At 48.0% G+C, this 25648-nt stretch overlaps 1 protein-coding gene across 2 annotated transcripts; it reads right to left on the reverse strand.

Moving 5' to 3' along the window:
• Positions 1 to 9715: 9715 nt before the first annotated feature.
• Positions 9716 to 22490, reverse strand: LOC102129186 (retinoic acid early transcript 1E). Of its 2 annotated transcripts, XM_065543565.2 has the most exons (6): positions 22367 to 22490; positions 21398 to 21612; positions 20462 to 20722; positions 19926 to 20201; positions 12389 to 12666; positions 9716 to 10680 (listed from the first exon to the last, which is right to left on the reverse strand). In XM_065543565.2, the coding sequence occupies exons 2-6, from the start codon at positions 21471 to 21473 to the stop codon at positions 10624 to 10626; spliced, it is 948 nt and encodes a 315-aa protein (XP_065399637.1). In that variant the 5' UTR covers positions 21474 to 21612; positions 22367 to 22490; the 3' UTR covers positions 9716 to 10623. The 2 variants fall into 2 exon arrangements, with proteins under 2 accessions (XP_065399637.1, XP_065399638.1); XM_065543566.2 differs by lacking the exons at positions 9716 to 10680; positions 12389 to 12666 and having other exon boundaries at positions 18266 to 20201.
• Between the last annotated feature and the right edge of the window lie 3158 nt (positions 22491 to 25648).

Consider the following 25648-nt stretch of genomic DNA (forward strand, 5'->3'; position numbering starts at 1 on the left):
AGGGGACAGGTGGGGGATGGGTGGGTGCGGGAGACAGGATATGAGACATGGGGTGGAGGACATGTGCTGGCTTCTGGATAGATGGGTTTGGAGGTCACTAGAGAAGTCAGGGCTGGAGTAAGGGTCAAGCTTCAGGAGAATGTTTGCAGAGAGAACAAGAGGCTTCCAAGGGGCTTTGCTGGGGAAGCCCAACCTGCATGACGTTGCCCAAGGAGATGGCAGAGAGGGTGAGAGTAGAACCCGTAGGTACTGGGCAGCAGGAGCCAAGGAAGGAGACAGGGGAAGGAAGGAAGGAAGGAAGGAAGGAAGGAAGGAAGGAAGGAAGGAAGGTAGGAAGGAAGGAAAGGAGGGAGGGAAGGAGGGAGGAAGGGAAGGAGGGAGTGAGCAAAGAAGGAAGGAAGGAAGGAAGGAAAGAAGGAAGGAAGGAAGGAAGTGTTCAAGGTGATAAAAGTGCAGAGAGGACACGTAGGATGAGGACAGGCCTGTACAGGCTGTGGCCTCTGTAAGAAGAGTTTCTTGGAAGCGAGGGCACAGCAGCTAGTTTGCAGTGGGTGGAAGGGTGAAAGAGATGAGGATATGGAAGTGATGCATGTAGAAAGCCCTTTGAGAGGGAAAGGAAGAAGGCAGTAGCTTGAAGCAGATGCAGGAGGCACTTTGGAATGGAGGAGTCAGGACCCTGTTTTGTCAGCTGAGGGGCAGGAGACAGCAGCATGAGAAGGGATGGTTGATGGCACAGGGTCCCCAAGCACAGGTGAAGAGGCTGGCTCAGGACCAGGTTAGGGAAGGACAGAAACCTGACAGTGAGTTTGAGTGGTGGGAGTGTCTTTGGGATGGCAGGTAAGAGGCAAGGTCATTTGCTGAGGGGTTCCAGGGTTGTGTGGAGGCTCTGGGGGAGAGGAAATTATGGAAAGGCCCCCAAGGATGTTGGATGAGGAAGCTGCTGAGCTCAACAGCAAGCCTGGGTTTGAGATTTTCTGTCCCTCACCCATCATGGACCAGGTGGGCTCAGAAAATCCAAAGAGCTCCTCACACCTTCCCCGAATGTTTCCCAGTTATCTTCTCCATGCTGGGGGAAGATGGATGGAAGAGGGGTGGGAATGAGCTTTCTGACTTGGTGTGGGGAAACAGGTGCCTGGTGGAGAAGAGCAGCTCTCACAACGCTTCGGGAAGCAGCCAGGATCGTAACATGGACGTCCTGGGTCCCTGAATCCTAAACACTGGGCAGCCATGCCTGGAGTAGGATCCTTCTTCCCCTCCCCGTGTGGGCTTCCTGTCACCCACCAGCCTCATGGTTCCTGACTCTTTCTTCTTTTTTGCCTCCTCACCGCTCCCCTCTACATCCCATTCCAGCATAGAAGTCCCCAAGATGGTGGTACTGTCCAAACCTCTCATGAATCTGCCCTTTCCTCTCCCTTCTCCCTACCTGGACAAATGCTGGCCTCTGCCTCCAACCTGTCCCTCCAGCACACCCTTTGCCAAGAGGATTGCTCTAACATGGAAATCGAGCCACGTTGTCTTCTTGGCCCAAAAGACCTTCAGACATTCCCGGGGTCTTCAGCCTGGTGTCCAAGGCCCCTTGTGAGCCCCTGAGCCCCTCGTCATCCTGTGCTCTGCAATATGTCCCCCTCTGCCCCCCACCTTTGTCATGGAGGATCTCCCGCTAGGGATGCCCTCTCCCTTCATCCATCTGGGGAGGTTCTGTTCACCTTTCAGTTTAAACATCACCTCCTCTATGAAGTCTTCCTTGACCACCAGCCCAAGTCACCTCCCTCATCTGAGTCCCCAGAGTACAGTAAATCCTCACTTAACGTTGTTGGTAGGTTCTTGGAAACTGTGACTTTAAGGGAAACAACGTACATCAGGTCCTTAAATAACAGCATTTTGTTTCATTCAGTGTCCATGAGGAAAAAATTAGTTTTGTTCCATGTCGTTTTGCTTAAAGTCAGTTTCCAAGAACTGGTTTACGGTGTTAAGTAAGGACTTACTGTATTATACACTCCAGTATAATAGCCCATCCCACTTTTGGGTAACCAGCTATTTATATGTCCATCTCCTTTCCCTGGACTCCTCCAAGACAGAGGCCAGGTTTGCTCATCTTTTCTGTCCCAGCCAGGAACAATTTGGAGCCTTGTGGGCTCTGGAATGAATGAATGAATGAATGAATCAATCAATCAATCAATGTTCTCATGGATCCTGTGTCTTCAATGTAGGAAACTTTTCTATAGCTATCTTTTAGAAAATGTGTTATCTGGTTTTATACAATTCAAAAATGCATAGGGGCTCAAAGACCCAGTGAGGAGGCTTTGTAGTGCACATGGAGGAGGACTCGGCCCCCCTGGAGTGTGCACAGAGGACCACTGGCAGCCTCCCATGTTCCCCTGCAGAAGCCCTCCCCAGGCCATTAACCAGGACCCCTGGGGAGTCCCACCCCACCAGCTGAGCCTCTGGACAACACAGGCCTGGGAAGCACTGATGCCGGGAGGCCTAAGCGAGGCAGCAATTACTCATCAATTACTCATCAGCCCAGACTGGCACAAGTCTGCATTGCCCAGAGGCAGGGGGCTGCATGGGAGGAACCCTGCTCCATGAGGCCCTGGCTCCCTGAGCCTGGTGACAGCCTGGACAGTCACAGTGGCTGTGCATAGTCACATCTGCAGGTAATTTCTTCATCCATCTGCACTGGAACGGATCTCATTCAGTTCATTAGAACAACACCCTCTGTCCCATTGCCGTCTCTCGGGCGGGAGGGGATGCCGCATGCCCTGCAGAGTATGCTGCTCAGGCTCAGTGTTGAAACCTTCTGTCTCTTCGTGGGCTCTAATTGCAGTAGGAGTAACCATGAGGTCAGCGGGCATGCTTGTTATGGGTGGCCTGGCCTGCAGCCACCTGGATGCGTGCACAAGTCGCTCCCAGGCTATGCTGCCTGACATTTGCGATCGTTTAATGGAAATAAGTTCCATCTCGGAGCTCTGCTCAGCAGAGACCTCTCTTCCTTCAAGAAGACTTCCCCATCCCCTCTAGACCTGGATGAGGTGTCCTGACCTGATTCTTTGTCTATCACAGCACTGACAATGCACACTATCTTGAAGTTTTCTGGTCACTTGTTCCTGGAGGACAGCCAAACTGTCCTCCTTGGACAGGACACAAATCCTGCTGGCAAGTCTCAGGGCCAGCTCGCCTCCTGGAGCTGGTTCCTTCCCAGAGCTCGCCAGGGTGCAGCTGTTTGCACCCCAGTTTAGGAAAGGTCCTGGGTACTGATGGGGTGCAGGGGATAAGACAGCACTGTTTTGGGGGCCAAAATCCAGAGAAGCAGATTCCAGGCTGGGCAAGTTATTAATGCTTAATTCTCTGAGCTTTGGTTTTTCTCATTTGTAAGAGGGGAAGATTGATACCTGCTTCTCTTAGTTATTCCAAGAATTTAAAGCCCCAGTGATGCCTGAGACCCTGGAGCTACACAGAATGTGATTTTTTCCATCATCCATGTACCAGCTGTGTGACCTGGGGTGAAGCACATAACTTCTCTGTGCTCCTATTTCCTCACCTGTAAAATGACATCATGGCAGTGTCCATCTCATATGGCGTTTGTGAGGATTAAGTGGGGCAACGTGGGTAAAGTGATGAGAACGGTGCCTGCACATGGGAAGCCCTCAGTGCACATTGCTGTCACTGTTTTTACTTCTTTTTAGGACACAGCTTTGGAGCGAGGCCTGGTAAATACATGACTTGGGATGGTTTGGCAGCTGACCCTCTCCTGGCAGAGCTCTAAGCTGAGCTCTGTTTGGAGGAGAAAGGTTTTGCAGGTTTGGAGGAGAAAGAGGGCCAGTGAAGAATATAGAGTTCCAGACTGACCAAATATCCTGTTCCTTTAACAAATGCTTGTGGAGGTCCTACTGTGTGCCAAACACTGGGCTAAATATGTCAAAATGACAAGGATGCTTACCAGGTTACTGGATATTCATGTGATCTGCTGATTGTATTTTTCTCTTCATTGGGCTATCCATTTAAAAAATAATTTAAAAAAGGCTCACTGATGCTGCCCCAGCTGAGCTACTGAGTGCACCTGCATGGCACACAGGTCCTGGGATTTTAGAGTCCAGCTCTTGCTCTATTCACCGGCTCTCCCTTTTTCCAGTCTCAGCAGAGACCTCTTCCTCCAAGAAGACTTTCCCATCCCCTCTAGGCCAGGGTGAGGTGTCCAGACCTGATTCTTTGTCTATCACAGCACTGACAATGCACTATCTTGAAGTCTTCTGGTCACTTGTCCCTGACCTAGGATGGACAGGCACTGGGTCTCTTGCTCCCTGCTCTCCAGAGCCCAGTGTATGCCCAGCACTGAGCAGATGCTCCACCGATATTTGTCACACAAAGGGATAAGCATGGACTTTGGGCCTGCAGCTGGGCTTAGGACTAGGGCTCCTAAGACGTGACCTACCTCTGTCTAAAACAGCCCATCAAGCCTCTCCACACACCCAGCCCCCATAGAATGTCTCCAGGGCCAACAAATTCACCATCTTCCTCGCACTCCTGTTGTTTCTAAGCCCCTGTTGGTCGGGAAGTTCTTTCCAATGTTTGCCTAAAGTCTCCAGGAATAACTTAGGCCAATTGTCCCAGAGCCAAGCAGCATGGAGGCAGAGGGGTGTCCTTCCCAAATGCCTCCCCTTGCTTCCCCAAGGAAAAGAAGGCACGAGGAACCAGTACAGGAGAGTGAGGAGGATGAGGGGCAGGTTGAAAATTGAACTGACAAATGTCCAGTGCATGTTCCCAAGGAAATACAATGTAATTGTAGTGAACAGGGCTTGGCAAAGAGGGCCTGCCTCTGATCTGAAACTTAAGAGCTCTCCTAGTGGAGAGGCACTGGTAACCAAGGGTGAGCTTTCAACTTATGAGCAGCCAGGCAACCCTCGAGCATGGCAGGTGCATCGGGAATCCTGGAATACCTACCAGGCACACTGGAAGAAGCAGACAGGGTGGGGGTTTCCAGACCCTTAGCCTTCCTGGGCTGGGTTGAGAGAAGACACCCAGGCTGGCCTGGACAAACAAAGGACCCTGCAGCCTGGGCCAGGGCTACTCACTATTGGGCAGGCCAGAAAGAAGAGGCCTCCAGCAGGGCTGCCCTGCAGGGAGGAAGGACCTCATCTGCAGCCTGGGTCAGCCTCAAAGGCAGGGGCCCTCCAGCCCAACTGCACACAGGTCCCTGCCATCCTCACTGCCCTCATCCTCAATGTTCAATGCCATCTCTCCCATGCAGGCCTTATACAGGGCCCGGAGAGATGAAACAACTTTCCAGGGGCTCCGGGAACACCAACCAAATTCTTCCCACCTCTCTACTTCCTAAAGGACCATTTCTAGCCTCTCTCTGGTTTTCCTGAAGTCTCACTGGTTACTCTAAGCAGAAGGTGGTGGGACCACCTCTGGCCAGGAGGCCAGTGACTTGCAGCCAGATTCCAGCTCTGCGTGACCTTGGCAAGTCCCATCTCTCTGAGTCCTGAGTTATTTCACCTCCATAGAGTGGGAAAGAGCAAAGATTTTTAAATGCTTTTTATTTTTTATCATTATTTTTTTTTTGAGACAGAGTTTCACTCTTGTCACCCAGCTAGAGTGCAGTGGTACGATCTTGGCTCACTGCAACCTCCACCTCCCAGGTTCAAGGGATGCTCCTGCCTTAGCCTCCCAAGTAGCTGTGATTACAGGTGTGCGCCACCATGCCTAGCTAATTTTTGTATTTTTAGTAGAGATGGGGTTTTACCATGTTGGCCAGGCTGGTCTTGAACTCCTGACCTCAGGTGATCCACCTGTCTCGGCCTCCCAAAGTGCTGGGATTACAGGCGTGCACCACCACGCCTGGCCTATTTTTATTTTTTAAGAAGTAGAAACTTTAGTGTTTGGAGAGAAATGTGAGGAATGTCAATATGTAAAACAAGGCGGGACTGCTCTGACTGGAGCAGGGGAGCCTGGGGTCCTGCCAGCTTGGCCTCCCCTATGCCCCTGAGTGCCTCTCCCACACCCACAGCCTGAGAGCCACCGCACTGCGGACTGCTAAGGGACTTCTTGCCCTCAAGCTTAATAGGAGCTTCCAAGTGGGCTAGGGCTGGGAGGTCCAAGGGCAGTGCTATCTGCTGGAGAGACAGCTGGCTACCTAATGGGGACAGGGGAGGGCAGACCCACTGTGCCTTGCTCATGAAGACATTTCTCAAGGAGAACTAGCTCCCCGGGGGTGGTTGTGGTTCCAGGCGAAGGTGCAATATGAACCACCTCCCTCCCAGAGTTGTGCATGGGGGGAGGCAGCTACCCAGACATCCCTCAGGAAGCTGAAGGGGTCACACTGCCTGGGGACAGGAGACCCATGTGATGACCCTCCCCCTGCCCCGCCCCGCCCCAGGCGCCTGCACCTTGGGCGGGATAGAAGGAAGCAGATGTAGAGGAAAGCGTGGAGCATGGAGCCCCCTACCTAGAAGTGATTGGAGTCCTTGGGTCCAGCTTTACTGTCCCAAGGGAGAGCAGATGTTGAGAGCACCAGACCAGGCCCTGCCTTCAGCCTCTGCTCTGGAAACCCCCTCATTCCACGGTGTCTGCTTAATCCCTGTTAACAGTGGACTGACCTCCTGCCTCCGTGGCCTCACACTGGGCCTGCCCCAGATCCTCACAGGCCTCCTTCGAAAAATAAACACTTTCTCCATTATCCCATTAGCAGCTTCACAGGATTTTCTGCTATTAGTTCCCATCTCCAGTGAAGTGGAAACACGTGTTCCAAAGAGCCTCCGCTTGCCCACCAGCCACCATGGGGCTGGAGCTGTGCCTGGCCACGTGCAGCTGCCTACTGGGGAGAGAGGGGGTCAGAACCCCCAAAATTCTGCCACCTCCAGCATAAACCAAGGGTCTCCACACAACTGGGCAAGGAGCTGGGAGACACAGCTTCTGTGTGATACTCTTCATTGGCTGTGTCTTCTGGCTAAGCTCATTACCTCTCTGGGCCTCAGTTTCTATTTTATTGTAGCTTATTATTTTGAGACAGAGTATCGCTCTTTTGCCCAGTCTGGAGTGCAGTGGCGTGATGTTGGCTCACTGCAACCTCCACCTCCTAGGTTCAGGTGATTCTCATGCCTCAGCCTCCCAAGCAGCTGAAATAACAGGCATGTGCCACCATACCCAGCTAAGGGGTGTGTGTGTGTGTGTGTGTGTGTGTGTGTGTGTGTGTGTGTGTGGTATTTTTAGTAGAGACGGAGTTTCACCAGGTTGGCCAGGCTGGTCTCAAACTCCTGACCTCAAGTGATCCACCTGCCTCAACCTCCCCAAAGTGCTAGGATTACAGGCGTGAGCCACTGTGCCCGGCCTCAGTTTCTATTTTAAAATGGAGATTGTAACTCCTATTTTAAAGACTAGAGGATCAAAATTATCTGAGAGGACAAGGAAGGGTCTTCAAGTGCTTTGCCAGTGGAGATGGGGTACTTGGAACATGTCTTACTCTTCTGGCCTTTTCTGATCATCTCTCCTTCTGTAGATGTAGTAAAGGAAGTAGCCAGGCCTTCCCTCACTGCACTGCCCTACACCCCAAGAGAGAGCCTTTGGAAGCTCAGACCCCTGGGGTTGGCTACCTCCCTTTCGGTGCCTAGTACATTCCGCTCCCCACGGCCACAGTTCTCTGAGAAGGCTCTAGAATGCTCCATCATTGGCTCCTGAAGGTGGGGCAGGGAGCTGCCCAGCTGGCCTCGGCTAACACCCCCACAATGCCCATTGCAGGCGCTGGCACAGAGCAGAATCAGGCTGGGAGCTGCAAATGTTTGTCTCTTAGTTCCATCTCTCAGCTCCTTCTCACTTCCTCGGCCTGTGGAGTTTGAGATCAGCCTGAGCAACATGAAGAAACCCTATCTCTACTAAAAATGTAAAATTAGCCGGGCATGATGGCGCACACCTGTAATCTCAGCTACTCCGGAGGCTGAAGCAGGAGAATCGCTTGAACCCGGGACGCGGAGGTTGCTGTGAGCTGAGATCTCCCCACTGCACTCCAGCCTGGGCAACAAGAGGGAAACTCCGTCTAAAAAAAAAAATGTGTGCATATCTGTGTATCAGATTCTCACTAGAAAAAAATATATAATGTATTTCTAATTTAATTCATTACTGAGTACATACCTGACGGGGAGTGCCACCAGTTTGTCAAAACAATAATGAAAACTGAAACCTCTGCTTCTAGTTTTCTAAATTTTTTTTTTTGTTGAAATGTGACAACCTTACTACACGTAATGCAAAAATCTTAAATAGTCCGCTCGATGTATTTTTTTGAAAACTCGGACTTGGCCTGCAGGAGGTGAGCCAAGGCACTGAAGGAGAGGTGGGTGAAAGAGGCGAGGACAGTGATGAAGAGGGGCACGGCGTGTGGGTCTCCCCAGAAGTCCATGGTCCCCACAAGGAGGGCCAGCCGCAGCAGCAGCAGCTGAACCGCATGCGGAAGTAGAAGCGCCAGGTCCGATGCAGTGGCCGGTAGCCCGCGTAGATGTACAGCTTCCAGAAAAGCGGCGGTACCTTGGCTCTGTCCATGGTGAAGACAGGCTCGGGCTGCAGAGATGGCTGAGGCTCCTGGATGGCCTGCCGCAGACTGGGCAGGAGGTGGCTGAGCTCCTGGGCCATGGCCATAGCTGTGGGCCTGGGCAGGGAGCTGGGAGACAGAGGCCAGAGCACAGTCAGGGGCCTGGTGTCCTCACCCCCAGGAGCAGCAGCTGGGGGGCTCTGATGCCCAGATCTTACTCCCTCCTCCCTGACGGCCTCGTCTTTACACTGGGTTTAAGAACAGAAGACTCATCCCATGGAATTCCTCATCTCTGACCTCGGGACAGCAAGAATCCCTGATGTGTCCCAGGTACCTAGAACAGTGCCTGACACATAGTAGGTGCCCAATAAGTGTTTGAGGAATGTATTAAAAGCAAAAAAACAAACAAACAAACAAACAAAAAAACAACCAAAAAAAAAACTTCTGGATAGGCCAAGGGGTGTGACACCATCAGAGCACAGGCGACCTCGAAGACGTTGCCGCCCCGGCCGTGGTGCTTTTCCAGCATTCTTTCAATCAACATGAGTCTGAAATTTACATGGCTAATCATGTGCTAGGGTTGTCCTTCTTGAACAGGTTGTAGGAGTTCAGAGCTGTAATGGTTAGAGGGTGGTGAAAGGATTTCTTATACCACACCTTGTGTGTTATCTGGGAGTAAATGCTGCAGCCGCAAGTGCCACCAGCAAGTCTTCTCAGGGTGAACGGGAAAAGGGGATGGAACCTTGCTGAGCTAAGTCATGCTAAACGCAGACAGCAAACAAACTTTCCATCAAAGGGCTGGGAGAACCCTGGGGTGGATGGCGAGGAGACAATACCCCAGGCAGGTGTTCCAGATCTTGGACCTTGCCCCTCCTCAGGAGTTGTTTGCTTCGTCCCTCCTCTCACTGCATGTTTGTGCTGCCAGCCCTGCTGTGTAGTGTGGGGGCTCAAGACTAAGGCAGTGCACCATTTCTATGGAGGGAGATGGATTGAGGAGGGGGCTTGGGTGAGACCCATGGCTCACCTCTCTCAAGTCCTTACCAGACTAAGACATCCTCAAGGGCCAGAGACCAGCCTGCCACTCACCTTTTTGCCACCTGATGTTGAAGGGGGCCAGCCCCTCCACACCTGTGGGTATATCTCGTCAGGTGAGACAAGAGACTGAGAAAAGAAATAAGACACAGAGACAAAGTATAGAGAAAGAACAGTGGGCCCAGGGGACCGCACCAGCACGGGTCTCTGAGTTCCCTCAGTATTTATTGATTAGTATTTTCACTCTCAGCAAGAGGAATGCGGAAGGAGAGCAGGGTGATAGCAGGGAGAAGGTCAGCAAGGAAACATGCGAGCAAAGGAATCTGTGTCACAAATAAGTTCAAGGGAAGGTACTATGCTTGGATGTGCACATAGGCCAGATTTATGCTTCTCTCCACCCAAACATCTCAGTGGAGTAAAGCATAACAAAGCAGCATTGCTGCCAACATGTCTCACCTCCTGCCATAGGGCGGTTTTTCTCCTATCTCGGAATAGAACAAATGTACAATCGGATTTTATACCGAGACATTCCATTCCCAGGGTCAGGCAGGAGACAGTGGCCTTCCTCTATCTCAACTGCAACAGGCTTTCCTCTTTTACTAATCCTCCTCAGCACAGACCCTTCATGGGTGTCGGACTGGGGGACGGTCAGGTCTTTCCCATCCCATGAAGCCATATCTCAGGCTATCACATGGGGAGAAACCTTGGACAACACCTGGCTTTCCAGGGCAGAGGTCCCTGAGGCTTTTCACAGTGCATTGTGCCCCTGGTTTATCCAGACTGGAGAATGGCGATGACTTTTACCAAGCATACTGCCTGTAAACATTTTGTTAACAAGGCACAGCCCTAGATCCCTTAAACCTTGATTCCATACAACACAGGTTTCTGTGAGCTCAAGGTTGGGGCAAAGTTACAGATTAACAGCATCTCAGGGCAAAGCAATTGTTCAGGGTAAAGGTCAAACGGAGTTTCTTATGTCTTCCTTTTCTACATAGACACAATCACAGTCTGATCGCTCTTTCTTTTCCCTACATATCCCCCTTTTCTTTTTGACAAAACCACCATCGTCATCATGGCCCGTTCTCACTGGTCGCTGTCTCTTCGGAGCTGCTGGATACACTGGCAGACTAACAACAGACGGAACAGACATACAATGATTAATATGAAATTTATAATAGTGGAACTTCCGATAGTTTTAACCCACGTGACCGCGTTAAGATTTGCGAGGCCATTAGCAGCTTTCATAATTGCCTCAGTTTCTGGCACCAGATTTAAATGGGCTTTAGATGCCTCAAAAATTTCTTTTTTTAATTTTGAAATACCTAAAGTAAGATTATCTTTTCTTCCTTGTAGATGGTGTCTAACCATGTCCCAGTGATGCTCAGACTCATTATAGGCTTGGGGTATAATACAAAAATCCGACGTGTTCCAGTCACACTGTAACTGAAAATGACGTTCCAAGCCCATGAGCCTTCTCCCATCCAAATGACAGCTGGTCTAAGATCATTAATTTGGTTTGCCAATTTTTGATCTATTTGGGTCTGAAAATTCCACAATTTTGAGGAATTCTTTTGCCAATTATTTACATATTCTGCAGTTTGAACACAGCAGTGTAAAGCAATTCCAGCAGCCGCAGCAGTAGCTGTGACTGCAATAAGACCCATAATCACTGCAATCAAAGTAAAAATGAATCTTTTGGATCTAGTTAGAACTCCTTTTAATACTTCCGTTAAAATATGGACGGATGGGGAAGCCTCTCCCACGATCAGTCCATGGACACAGGGATCCACACGCCCTCTCTTGCCCTCACTAGTAGAATACGGTGCTGCCAATCAAAAGTCGAATCAATGCAAGTAAACAATCTACAGTTTTCACAGGTTATAGTTTGGGAATCTGGTTTAATAACTATGTTTCCTACAGCTAACATATACGGAGGTTTTACACAACCTTGCAAAGGAATTGTCAGATTGGAATTTAGGTTAATAGTATAATATGGCTTAGGATCTCTTGTTCCTATAGCTTGATTTCCAGACCAAATTCTAATGTGGTGCGAGGCCACAGTAACTTCCATAATTCTGGATGTTCAGGACCAGTAACAGGACTAACTAACTTTGGTCGAGGTGATGAGATTCCCTTTTCACTCCATTTCCATGGATAGGGTGATTCTAACCTTCTATAAACCTGGTCCAGCCTTTCAGTTAAATCACTATCATAGTCCTGATTAGTGGGCCAGACGGATGGGGCCTGTGAACATGAGTGGGTCTGGCCCATACAATCATAATATAATTGGCCTCGAGGGGCCCGGTCCATAATAGTTCCAAATTCATTGTTTTGTAATACCACCGCAGTATCAGCCACACATTCTTCCCAAACTAAGACTTCTGGGCCTTTTGATCCTTTGGGAATTTCCTTGGGGCAAGGCTTCCCCTTAGGCCTAATTTTTAATGATCTTTGATAAGAAGAATCCTGTAAATTATTTATCTGTGGCCCGAGTGACATTCCACTTACCATGTGATAAGTAAATCTACTGGTGGCACTGACAGTAGGTGCTTCTACCAACCAATTCTGGGTTGTAGGCATTAAATATCCTGGTACCTTCTCTAGGCAAATAGGAGGATAATAATACCCAATAGAAATATTCATCATCATTCCTTCTTCTTCAGGTTGGGCAGGGCCACGATCACCTGTGGGGCCTGGTGCCCATGCACTATTATTAACATATACTTCAATAGGATTATCAATCCAAGTGACTGCCTGAATTAAGGGCGGGAAAGGCACATAGGCCCAGTAAGTGTAATTAGCTGCAGCTGCTCTGGCAGTCACAGGCAGACTTACCACCATTGATACAATCATCAAAGCTGCCAGCAGCATGTTCTCTGGAGTGTGTGTGACCCTTGTTTTCTTCAGGCTTTTTTCAGCTAACTGTGTCAGCTTCTTTAGTTGGCCCCAGGTCGGCGGCTCCACTTCCTTGGTGGATGGCAACTTCATTTGTTCTTCTGATATCACCATTTTGTTCACCTGGCGAGTTGATGATGCTCTATTGCGGGTTTTCTGTCTCCGCGGAGGCACTTTTCTTTGCATCTCCGATGGGTTCATTGTAGAACTTCGAATGTCTAGTGGGCATCCAAACAGGAAGCTGATTTTCTCCTGGTGAAACACAAGCAAAGCCTCTCCCCCATGTTATCACCTTCCCTATTTCCCATGTCTTATGTTTGATGTCTTTCCACCAAATCAGTTTTCCTTCATGTGGGCTGTACTTTTTACCAGTAAAATGTTCTGCAGAAGTAGTGGTCTGATTTCTATAAATGTTTAAAAAATTTAAAATATAGAGTGCTAGATTAAGTTGCATCTGGGGAGTGTTATACTCCCTGCTGTCTTTTTCCTTTTTTCATTTAACCAATTGACCTTTGAGTGTTCTGTTAGTTCTTTCAATTATGGCCTGTCCTTGGGAATTATAAGCGATTCCTATTGTATGTGTAATTTTCCACAGATTTAAGAATTTTTGAAATGTTTGACTATAGTATACTGGCCCATTATCTGCTTTAATTTTTTCTGGAACTCCCATGACAGCAAAACAAGATAATAAATGTCTTTTAATATGGGAAGTACTTTCTCCTGTCTGGCAGGTTGCCCATACAAAATGTGAATAAGTATCAACTGTCACATGGACAAATGACAATTTTCCAAATGAAGGTACATGTGTGACATGCATTTGCCTAGCACATTAGGACATAGACCTCTGGGATTAACTTCTGCCTCCTGAGTGGGCAGGTGTAGGACTTGACACTGAGTGCAATGTTGTACAATGTTTTTTGCCTGTTTTAATGTGATATCAAATCTATTTTTTAGTCCTGTTGCATTTACATGAGTCAGGGCGTGAAGTTCTTGTGCTTCCATGAAGGCGGGTGACACCAGCAAGTCAGCTTGTTCATTTGCTTTAAAGGCCCTGGTGAATTAGTATGTGCTCGAACATGAGTAATATAAAATGGGAAATTTCTTTTTCTTACAGTTTGTTGTAACAAATTAAACAGCTGGTTTAACTGATCATACTATATTTGATTAGGGCTGTCTCAACATCCTTTGTAGCCTATACTACATATGCAGAATCTGATACAATGTTAATAGGCTGATTAAAATCTTGTAACACTGAAATGACAGCAACCAAACATTGAATTTCAATGACTCGTTCTTTTGGCCTGATGTAAGCCGTGTTTCCATTGCTGGGTGCATTTCCAATGCACCGTCAGAGCATTTTCTAAAGGTTTATGTCTAGTAATTTTAGGTAAACTCCAAGTAGTCAATTTTAAAAACTGGAAGATTTTTGTTTTTGGGTAATGAATGTCAATAATTCCCACAAAGTCAGCAAGACCAATCTGCCATGCAGTAGAATTGATAAAGGCTTGTCTAACCTGTTCCTTGTGTAAAGGAACAGTGATTTTTATCTGGGTCACTTCCATACAATTTTACTATTCGTAATCTTGCCTGACCAAGTAATGTAGCCAATTGATCCAAGTACAATGTAAAAGTCTTAATCGTACTGTGAGGAAGGATCACTCCACAAGACAATAATGCCTGTTGGAGAATGTGCAGTAGCAAAAATCAAAAGTTGGAGGGGGGCTAAGTGATCTATTCTATTTACTTCTGCTGACCGAATTTTTTCTTCAACGAATTCAATTTCTTTAGTTGCCTCTGGAGTTAATGCTCTTTTGCTATTCAATTCTGGACCCCCCTCCCAAGATAGAGAACAAAGTTGACATGGCATAAGTAGGGATGCGTAGAGTTGACCAAATCCAATTAATATCTCTTAGCAATTTTTGAAAGTTATTTAATGTTTTTAATGTGTCTTTTCTTATATCTATTTTTTGTGGTTTAATTTTCCTTTCCTCTACCTGTATTCCCAAGTAATGGAAAGGAGCAGAGGTTTGAATCTTATCAGATGTTATCGTCAGTCCTGCATTTGCCACCTCTGTCTGCAGAAATGTGTAACGGTCAATTAATTTGTCTCTCGTTTCTGCAGCACACGGAATATCATCAACATAATGAATGATATGACAGTCTGAAAACTTGTCTCTAACTGGTTGAAGAGCTTGAGCTACAAAACTCTGATAAATAGTCGGACTATTTAGCATTCCCTGAGGCAACACTTTCCACTGACACCTGGTGGGTGGTCCTTTATTATTTATAGCTAATATAGTAAAAACAAATTTTTCAAAATCCTGTTTTTCCAGAGGAATGGTAAAAAAGCAATCCTTCAGATCAGTAATAATGAAAGGCCAGTCTTTGGGGATCATGGCCGGAGAGGGCAATCCCGCTTAGAGAGCCTCCATGCGTTGAATTATGGCATTAACAGCTCTTAAGTCGGTCAGCATGCGCCGTCTGCTGGAATTTTTCTGAATTGCAAACACAGGAGACTTCCAAGGCGAAAATGAAGGCTCAGTATGTCCCTTTTCTAATTGTTCCTTTGCCAATAAGTGTAAAGCCTCCAGCTTTTGTTTTGGTAGCAACCACTGATTTACCCATATAGGTTTTTCTGTTTTCCAAGTTAATGGAATGGGTTTTGGAGGCTCTACAGTGGCCACTCCTAAAAAGGATACCCTACTCCTTTTCTTTCTTGATTTCCCTCAGCCTCAATTGGGACTTTAATGCCATCTCCATTCTTCCCTAGTCCTTTGCCAGGGAGATATCCCATTTTAGTCATGACTTTTTGTCTCGTGGGGCTGTATAGGGAGGCTGAGATAGTAATCTCTGTGTGCCATTGTTGTAACACGTCTCGGCCCCATAAATTAATTGGAATAGAAGTGATCACAGGTTGAACTGTACTCTCTTGATTATGAGGTCCTAGACAATGTAAAATCATGGCACTTTGATACACTTCTGAGGCGGTGCCCACACTGACAAATCCTGTAACAGGCTTTTGTTTAGGCCAATTTTTTGGCCATTGATTAAAGGTGATGATAGAAACATCAGCCCTGGTATCCACTACTCCTTCAAACTGCTTTCCCTGAATAGTGACTGTACGCACAGGTCTGTTCTCTGAGACCTGACTAGCCCAATAAGCGGCTTTTCCAGCAGGGTTGGTACTTCCAAACCCTCCTGTTCTTTCTGGTTTTTTTCCTCCAATTTTAATATAAGGCAAAAGCAGTAAGTGAGCAATTCTATCTCCTGGATTGGCACTCCGGGGAACAGCTGATCACTAACTGAATTTCTCCTTTGTAATCTGAATCAATTACCCCAGTATGAATTTGGACTCCCTTCAAATTTAGACTTGATCTCCCTAAAATAAGGCCTACCGTCCCTTCTGGCAGCGGGCCTTATACCCTTGTAGGAATCTTTTGCGGGGGCTCTCCAGGAAGTAAAGAAACTATTTGAGTGGAACATAGATCTGCTGCGCTGCCTGCTGCAGTGGGGGACAGCTGCTGTATTGTTGTAATTGGCTGACTCCCTGAAGTAGTGGTATTTCCTGTGGGGGTTGCTGTCCCTGAAAACCCGCAGGAACAAACGGCTGAATTGGGAATGCCCCAGTTTGTTGCGGGACCGCGGTGCCTGAGGCTGGCCCCTCTTCCCGTTTCCCAACAATGGTTGCCCATTTTTATCAAATTTAGAATGACATTGATTAGCCCAATGTTTTCCTTTTCCACATCTTGGACACAGGCTGGGTGGCTCTTTATTTTTACTCTGTTTATTTAAGACTGCGCAATTCTTTTTTAGATGGCCGATTTGACCACAATTATAACATTTTCCCCTAAGTGTTCTAACTTGTCCTCCTAAAGCGTTACTTGGGCCATTAGCATTGCCTTATGCATAGCTCCTCCAATCCCATCACAAACCTTCACATATTCTGTAATTACATCAACTCCTGCTGGAACTTTTCCTTTTAATGGCTTTATGGCCAATTGACATTCTGGATTTGCATTTTCATAGGCCATTATTTCCACAATCACTTTTCAGGCGTTATCTTCTGTAATAGATTTTTGAGTGGCATCTTGCAACCTTGCCACAAAGTCTGGATATGGCTCTTTAGAGCCTTGTCTAATTGAACTAAAAGAAAGGTAGGTGCTTCCTGGGTCCTGAATTTTTCCCCAGGCCCCGAGGCAAATAGCCCTTAGTTGTTCAATAGCCTCATTCTGCATCACTGATTGTTGGTTAATGGTGCTCCAATTTGGACCTGTTCCTAGCAATTGGTCTGCATCTATATTAACAGCAGGATAAGTAGCCTGATTTTTTTGTACCTGTTCTTGTACTCCATCAGTCCACGAGGTTTCTAACTGTAGAAACTGAGAGGGTGAAAGGGAAGATTTAGCCAAATTTTCCCAATCATAAGGAATAAGTCTATTTCCATGAGGAAGGGAATCTAATAATGTTATCATATAAGGGGAGTTGGGTTCATATTGTTTAACTCCTTCCTTCATACCTTTTAACATTTTCATGATGAAAGATCCATATCTAGCTTCAGTTCGGACAGATGCTCCTGCTTGACTCCCTTTCCCGGGCCTGTATCCGTATCGGTTGTAAAATTACCGGGATCTGCCATGCCTCAAGATCTCCGTTTTCTGGCTTTATCAATGATTTCATGCAGTGTACCACCTTGTCCACTAGGTGGTGATGTAGGATTAAACACCACTGCCGTGGATTGCTGGCATGGTGCCATGCTATTGGCACGGGACACACTGCTTGAGGTCTGCACTGAATCTCTGGAGGCTACCAATACTGAAACTCGGCTGGCAGCTGGTATGGATAAACTACTGGTGGTTAGGTCTTATTTTCTACCAGCTGATATTGTGGATACTGTATCTGAATCGGCATTGCCGGATTCTATCCTTTAGATAGAATTAGAGATAAAGACTCTATCCTTTTCTACTGATATTCTCTTGGGGTTTGCACTTGTCTAACTTGCATTTGAGGTTGTAACGTTACAGGCATCTGAACCGCGGGAGGAGGAGTTGATGGCCATTGTGGTTTAGGCTCTGATGGCCCCAGTAATTCTGGACTTCCTTCCCCCAGTTTTGATGATTCAGGATATATTAACTCCTGTAATTGATTATAGTCAACATTTTGCATTGACCGAGCCATTACAGACTCTGCTACATTTTTATAGTGTGAACTTTCCATTCCTTTCTGGGATTCTATCCCTGCCTCTTCTTCAGAATCTATTACACAGCTTTCAGAGGCATCAGAAACTGAAACACTATCTTCTTCTATTTGAAACGGTTCTAAATTTGCTTTAATAATGGCCCAATCATTCCATACTGTAAGTGGGATGATTTTACCTTCCCTACTTGCTTGTTTTAATTCTTTGCCAATTTTTTCCCAATCTGTTGGATCTAAAGTTCTCTGTTCTGGAAACTATGGGCAGAATTGTCCTATTTTTGGAAATAGTGTAATTAGATTTTCTGTAGAAGCTTTAACTCCCCCTTTTCTTAAAAGAATTTTAATGACGCTGAGATAAGAGGCATATTTACTTTCAGTTTGTCCCATTGTTACCCCGGGTTCCTCCTAGCGCACAAGCTTGCCGCAAGGCTGACCTGACCGTGGATGTACTCGGGAATCTCGTCGACTGTCCTCAATGCTCACATTCTTAGCGTATCTCCACCCTAGAGAAAGGCACCCACATTGGGCGGCAGATGAAGGGGACCAGCCCCTCCACACCTGTGGGTATATCTTGTCAGGTGGGACAAGAGACTGAGAAAAGAAAAAAGACACAGAGACAAAGAATAGAGAAACAACAGTGGGCCCAGGGGACCGGCGCTCAGCATACAGAGGACCTGCACCAGCACCAGTCTCTGAGTTTCCTCAGTATTTATTGATTAGTATTTTCACTCTCAGCAAGAGGAATGCGGAAGGAGAGCAGGGTGATAGCAGGGAGAAGGTCAGCAAGGAAACATGTGAGCAAAGGAATCTGTGTCACAAATAAGTTCAAGGGAAGGTACTATGTTTAGATGTGCACATAGGCCAGATTTATGCTTCTCTCCACCCAAACATCTCAGTGGAGTAAAGCATAACAAAGCAGCATTGCTGCCAACATGTCTCACCTCCTGCCATAGGGTGGTTTTTCTCCTATCTCAGAATAGAACAAATGTACAATCGGATTTTATACCGAGACATTCCATTCCCAGGGTCAGGCAGGAGACAGTGGCCTTCCTCTATCTCAACTGCAACAGGCTTTCCTCTTTTACTAATCCTCCTCACACAGACCCTTCATGGGTGTCGGACTGGGGGACGGTCAGGTCTTTCCCATCCCACGAAGCCATATCTCAGGCTATCACATGGGGAGAAACCTTGGGCGATACCTGGCTTTCCAGGGCAGAGGTCCCTGAGGCTTTTCACAGTGCATTGTGCCCCTGGTTTATCCAGACTGGAGAATGGCGATGACTTTTACCAAGCATACTGCCTGTAAACATTTTGTTAACAAGGCACAGCCCTAGATCCCTTAAACCTTGATTCCATACAACACAGGTTTCTGTGAGCTCAAGGTTGGGGCAAAGTTACAGATTAACAGCATCTCAGGGCAAAGCAGTTGTTCAGGGTAAAGGTCAAAATGGAGTTTCTTATGTTTTCCCTTTCTACATAGACACGATAGCAGTCTGATCTCTCTTTCTTTTCCCTACATGACGTAGATGAGAAAATTTCCCATTAAGACTGTCAAGATGAATGCCCCCAGGATGAGCCATGTATCTGGTAGGCTAGAGGAAGATCCATGGATATCTGAAGCATTTACTGGTGACACTAAACAACAACAAAAACAAAGCACAAGCCCTGTGACACCTAAAAATACGCTTTCCTCAGCCCCTGCTTTCCCCAGGAACACATGGTGCCCCACATAATCACTGGCTCATGTGACAGCCACTCTACCAGACCCTGGGCCATGAAGATGAATGGTGTTGTGCCTTGTCCTTATGGAGCTCAGATATCTGCTGAGAGAGGTAGCAAATGTCCATCTGATTACCACATAATTTCAGATGATTACTGTGGTTAGAACTGTTTGGAGGATGACACAATGGGTCTTGCTCAATTCTGTGTGGGGAATTTCCTAAGAAGTGTCATTAAAGTTGGTGGAAGGGTAATTATAATAGAGGAAGAGAAGGCCTGGATGTTTGCAATGACACAGATAGACTTGGGACCATTTAGTGGTGGGTCATTGGTGACTGGATCATTAGTTAATGGGAAGGGGTTTCTATACTGAGGAAGAAACAGTGGGAGGTGGGATGGGAAAGGGAGGATGGTGGGAAATCCTCATGGCCGTCACTGACTCTCCAGTGAAGAAGCCCACGGAGAAGTCAATCAAATTTTCTATTGCACACATGCTGACACCCACACAGGGAAGGCTTTTGACCTTTAAAGAGAGCTGCCTCATTCTCCCTCCCGGCTCAGTTACCTGTCGGTTCTGGCATCGCCTCCCGGTGCCCTAAGAATTCCCTGAGCCAGTGATTGCAATCTCCCATTGAGAGCTTCCTGAAATACTTTTCCAGCCCTCTGTCTTTCTTCCATGTCTCCTTGATCTTGCGGGCTTCATGATTAATTACTGTCCAGGTCATGTTCATTGCGTCAAAGAGGAGGCATTTCTCTCCATTGATGGCAAACTGCCAGGACGCACCAGTGCATCGTTCTGCTTCACGCTGACAAAGCATCTCGACCTGCAGAGTGGAAGGACCTGCAATCCAGGCACAAAGCTGTCATCCTCCACTCTTGAGAGGTCCATCATCTTCCAATAGGTCAAGTGTTTCTCTACATATTTAGGGTCCTGTATTCTTTCTACCTGGACTTGCCCTTTCCCGCCCGTTGGGTCCCATGTGTGTCTATGGTTGGGCCAATGATCAATACACAAATACACCTAAAGCCCCTCCCCACCTGTGCTCTTCCCTCCCCTCTCTTGCTGCCTGCCTCCATTTCCCCACCCCATTCCACACTTACCACTGGTCTTTATCTGGGGTTTGACGTCAAGAAGGAGCATCTTGAGGTCTCGGCCCACTTCTCCCAGCGTTTGGGTCAATTCTCCCCATGTGCTTGTGGCATTTACCTTCTTCCCCAGGAGACCCAGAGGCTTGACCATGTTGCTGTCACTGTCATACTGAAGGAAAAGATTTTTATTCATGAAGACCTGCGCTTCACACCAGGGCTGTCCAGGTCTGGACCATGATTTTATAGTGAAGTTGAAGCAAAGAGAGTGAGCACCTGTGAGAGAAAGATGCAGGTGAGGTCCAGGACAGGGGAAGAGGCCCATTAGAACCTGCGCGTCTGTGACCCAAGACTCCCTGGACCAGGCCAGGCTGGCAGAGGGGGGCGGTTCCATCCCAGACTCCCTCAACCTTCCGGATCCCTGCTCCCATCTCCCCCTGACTATCTGGGGTGAGATACTTGATGGTACCGGGGACCCCTGGGGTGTACTTAGTGTTAATGGTGTTAACAGGAGGATTCATGTCACAAATGTTTTTAGCAACATCCACCAAGTTCTGAGGCACAAAACAGACAAACCTCTGTGTGACCTCCTGAGACTTAAAATCTAGCTGAACACACAGGACATTCAATAGAAAGGAAAAAGAGGCATTCATCACGGGACACACGCTGAATTCCTCCGGGGTCCCGGGCGTTCAGGAAAGAGTCCTGGAGTAGAAGGTGGGGGGTAGCATTATAGAACTGCCACATGTGAGCCCGTGCCTGGCCTAGGGCCTCCGGCTGGGGTCTCCCATTAACTGGGGGTAACATCCCAGGGTTCCTGTCCCTCACCTCATCATTAAGAGCAGGTACCCGCTTGCTTGAAGCCTGCATGAGACCCCAGTCGCCTATCCCCCACCTTTCTCCCTCCTCCTTCTTGTTCTCAGCCAGGTCTTGAGATCTCAGGACACTCACCAACCATGATCTCCAAGGCTGTTAGTAGCAACAGTAGAAGCAAAAGAAGGCGCACAGGGATACAAGTCAGGGGCATTCTTGGCACATTGTGGAGAGTAACAGGCAGGACGTTGGGCGTGGACACAAACACCCTCACTGGTATGGTGAAGAAATGTCCAACAGCGTGGGTGTGGGCACTGCCCAAATTCTTTACCCTGGAACAACTGAGGGCAGGCCTGTAGAGACCCAATTAAAGAACAATTTTGTGAAGGGAGTGTTTTCCAAGTATTCAGAATATAATTGCTTATTGAAAACTGAAAGAAGACATTTAAAAACAAAATTAACTTTGAATAAACTCTCCTCTGCCATCCCCATGGCCCCTGCAAAAAACCCCTCTGGTGTGAGCAGGATGGTTGGAGGTTATGTGAGCTCCTTTTCCCTTCCTCCAATTTCCTCTTCCCTTCTCTTCCTTGCCTCTTTTGCTGTTCCCTTTCTTTCTGGTACCCTCTCCCCATTCCTGTATTTTCTCCCATCTCCTTTCTCCCCTCTCCCATATCCCTAACCCATTCAAACTCTTTTCTCTTAAATGGTTGAGATTTTCTCTTACCAAGCACACCCCAATATTCATTAAACTAGCTGTGAACAGGCAGCAACTGGTCTACCATAACAGATGGGTTTTATAACAGAGCCCAGCCATCCTACTGGGGCTAAGACCTCAAGGAAAGTCAAGTCTATCATTGGGAAAAGTCTTGGGGCTCTTAGTTTTGAATTCTGAAAATTTGTCTTAGAACAAAGTTTTGTGTCATTTTCAAACTTTTCAAGCCACTTTTTGCACAAGGTTTCCTCTAAAAAGTTAGTATTTGTAGTCCTCCTTCCCACCTCACTTTTACACCTCTCCCATTTCATCATCAGACTCCGCTACCTTAGCCAGTTCAGGCTGCCACAACAGAATAGGCCAGGTGGCTGAAACACCAAGCATTTATTTCTCACCATCCTGGAGGCTGGAAAATCCAAGATTAAGGTGTCAGCAGGTCCGGTATCTGGCGACGGCCCTCTCTTCCTCACCAGACAGCTGTCTTCCTGTTGTATCCTCACACAGTGGGGAGCAGAGAATGACAGCAAGCTCTCCTGTCACCTCTTAATCCCACAGGGCTCCACTTGCATGACTAATGACTTAAATGTCATCACTTTGAGAGTTAGGATTTCTGCATATGAATTTGGAGGGCAGGCAAACATGTGGCGTGTAACATCACCCATATCCATTCCACATCTAGATTCCCTCTGTGTGCCGGGCAGTATGCCAGTTAATTCAAGTGCATGTCAGACTCAGAGGGTGATTTCCTGTGACTCAGATGCTGGGACTCTGGTGATGCCTGGTAAGTGGGTCTGTACCACTGTTCTTTCTTAACTAGATGGAACAGACTTTAAAAAAAACTAACCGTGGACTCTGGGCAGGGCTCTCTCTGGGGCTGGGGGGGATAAGGGGTTGTCTGCTCAGAGGACAGTGGGTCAAGGGTTTGAAGGGGCCCAGGGATGCACATTTTTTACACATCCCCTATGTGGTTCTCTGGTTGCTAAGGTTAAAGCACCCCAGTTTTGAGGGTGCACTTCCGCCTCTTGGTCTGGAGAAGGGGTCTCAAATCTGTCCTGAGTGGAGCCTGTTCTGTACACACCCAGGACCTAAGAGTGCACAGAGGGGGACTCAGTGCTACCGCCCTACAAATGTTGCTGCTGTGGGGACACCAACGGGGGTGGGCCAAGGTCGGTGTGTGTGTGTGTCTGTGTGCACGCACCCGTGTGGGTGCATGTGTGTGCATGTGCATGTGTGATATGACCATGGAGTAGCTCCTTGCCAATATTTTCTACAAGTCTGATGAATCACAGGAAGGAGCACACCAGGCCTGTACATGGGTCCTGACATCTGGGATGTAGACCCAACACTGAAGACAAAGAAAGAGCTGCAGACAGTCTGGGAAGGACACACAGAAAGGACAAAGGGGCCCTTCCACCCTTGTTGTCCTCTGTGGTCCTGAATCCCAGGTTGGCCTGAGCCAACCTGAAGATGGGAAGGAATAGCCATATTCCAACTGCAAAATGTCAGCTTTAGGCAGTGGCTTCCAAACCGAAATGATGGTTACATATGAAGTAGAATTTTTTTTTTTTGAGACCAGGTCTTGCTCTGTTGCCCAGATGGAGTGCAGTGGCATGAGCACAGCTCATTGCAGCCTTGAACTCCCAGGCTCAATCAGTCCTCCCACTTCAGCCTCCAGAATAGCTGGGACTACAGGCGTGAGCCCCCACACCCAGCTAATTTTTAAATTTTTGGTGTAGAGATGGGTCTCATCACATTGCCTTGGCTGATCTTAAACTCCTGGGCTCAAGCAATCCTCCCTACTTAGCCTCTCAAAGTGTTGGGATTACAGGAGTGAGCCACCACACCCGACTGAAGTGGAGTTTTAATTGACATAAGAAGCAGATGATAAGGAAAGAGGAACCAATAATTACATGTAGTCCCTGGAAGCCCGTTGCTATAAAGAACTTTCAGCCTATAGTCCCAAGAGAGACAAAAGTTTTAAAATGAATTGGACTGCGTTTTTTAATTCCTGAAAATGAGTCACAGCCTTTTTGTGGCAGTGTGTCCTGGGCTTCTAGCTATCCTCTCCCTGCCCAGCTGCCTTGAGATCCCGGCCAATGGTTTCAACACCCAGGCTGGGAATGCCAAGGCCCGGCAGAGCGAGGCTGTGGAAGCCTTGGCATAAGTGGAGGGGATGATCTGAGGGAGAATGGGACAAGAGAAGTCGGAAGGAAGGCGTTATGGCAGGAGAACAAGGAGAAATCCCTGTCCCCCAAATCGGAGAGAGGGGCGATTGGGACTCCAGACTGGCGGGAGGCACGGATCCCTGAGTGTTTGGTGTGGAGGCAGAGGACCCGCAGAGCCACCCCTGTCCTCCATGCCTTATCCGGCGTCCCCGCCCCCACACCCCCAGCAGCTCCCCCAACGCCACTTTTACTTCATTGCCCCTGGTTCTCTCACCACTCGAGCCCCTGCTTTCCTCCTTCACTCCCAAACATGCACATGTTCTCTCTGCACTGGTGTTTGGAACACCGGCCACCCTCCACCCCACTACCTTGTGCCAGCAGGAGACGTTTGTCCTTCTGCCGTCTCTAGGATGGAGAGGCCTGAGGTGACAGCTTTCTTCCTCAGAGTCTCTGGGCAAACTCTCTGAGGAGCAGAAAACAGTTCAGTCTCCCTGGGCGTGGAGAGGCCGGCCTAGCAGAACACCCGCCCAGCATGCAAACCCGGTGGGGCCACCTGTCAACTGTCACGTGTGAGTGATTCTAGGACAGGGCTCCTCGTCAGGAACTGGGTCCAGTACAGTACTAGATTCGTCATCAGTAAACAGACCAAGACCAGGCTCAAGTCCCAGCCACGAAATTCTAGAAAGGATTTAATGTAATTTTAGCAGTTGTTGGAGACCAGCATGTAATGGCACACATATGTTTTCCTTAATATGTAGGTGGGGGGCCCCGCCTTTTTTCAGGGTTTAGGGCTCTGCAGGTCCTGGCCTGACTGTGATAGTGGCCCTACCTCGTGTCTGGTGGGTGCTGGCGCCGTCTGTTGCCTGGTTTCTGTGCGAACACGGCACTACCGTCCTGCACTCTGGAGGCCTGGAGCTCCTGCCCGCTGAGCTCCTGTTCCCACTGTGTGTCGCTCAACCTTGCTGTTTTCTTTTTGCAACTTCATTCCCTCCGCAACTGGAAGACCAGCTCTTCTCCTGAGTCTTCCTTAAAAGACACCCTGCCCACTTCCTTACAAAGCCCCCACCAAAGTGACACCAGCTACTTGTGAATGTAGCCAACTTTACTGAAGGTTTAGAGGTTGTGTGGTAAGGCTGTGAAGAATTAAAAAAAAATCACCTATTTGCAGGACCTCTTGCCTATCTCTTCTTTGGACTAGAAATAAAATATCTATGATTTGACCACACTGTCATCTAGTACCCGACCCTGGTTCTAGGCCACCGTCCTCCTGGCCAGGGTGATTGCAGTCCTGCCCTACTTGGTCCACTGTGCCTGTCCCCACCTCCCAAATGGCTCCTGACAACAGAGCAGCTGGAGTGATCCTTCAGAACCTCGCTACTCATGTCCCTCCTCTGCTCCAAACCCTCCAAAAGTGCCCCTTTTCTCTCAGTAAAACCAAGTCACTACAGATGCCTAGAGTCCTGTGCAGTCTGGCCAGCTGTCCTCCAAACTACACCCTGGCTTGCTCAGCAC

The sequence above is a fragment of the Macaca fascicularis genome, chromosome 4 (assembly GCF_037993035.2).
Source record: "Macaca fascicularis isolate 582-1 chromosome 4, T2T-MFA8v1.1".
Taxonomy (NCBI): Eukaryota; Metazoa; Chordata; class Mammalia; order Primates; family Cercopithecidae; genus Macaca; species Macaca fascicularis.

Coding starts and splice junctions, on each gene's coding strand:
- LOC102129186 (XM_065543565.2), bottom strand. CDS start 21,473: ATGCCCCTGACTTGTATCCCTGTGCGCCTTCTTTTGCTTCTACTGTTG. Junction 20,723..21,397: donor AGCCTTGGAGATCATGGTTG/GTGAGTGTCCTG, acceptor TTTCTCTCACAG/GTGCTCACTCTCTTTGCTTC. Junction 10,681..12,388: donor TGATGATTGTATCAATGGTG/GTAAGTCTGCCT, acceptor GTCTGTTGTTAG/TCTGCCAGTGTATCCAGCAG.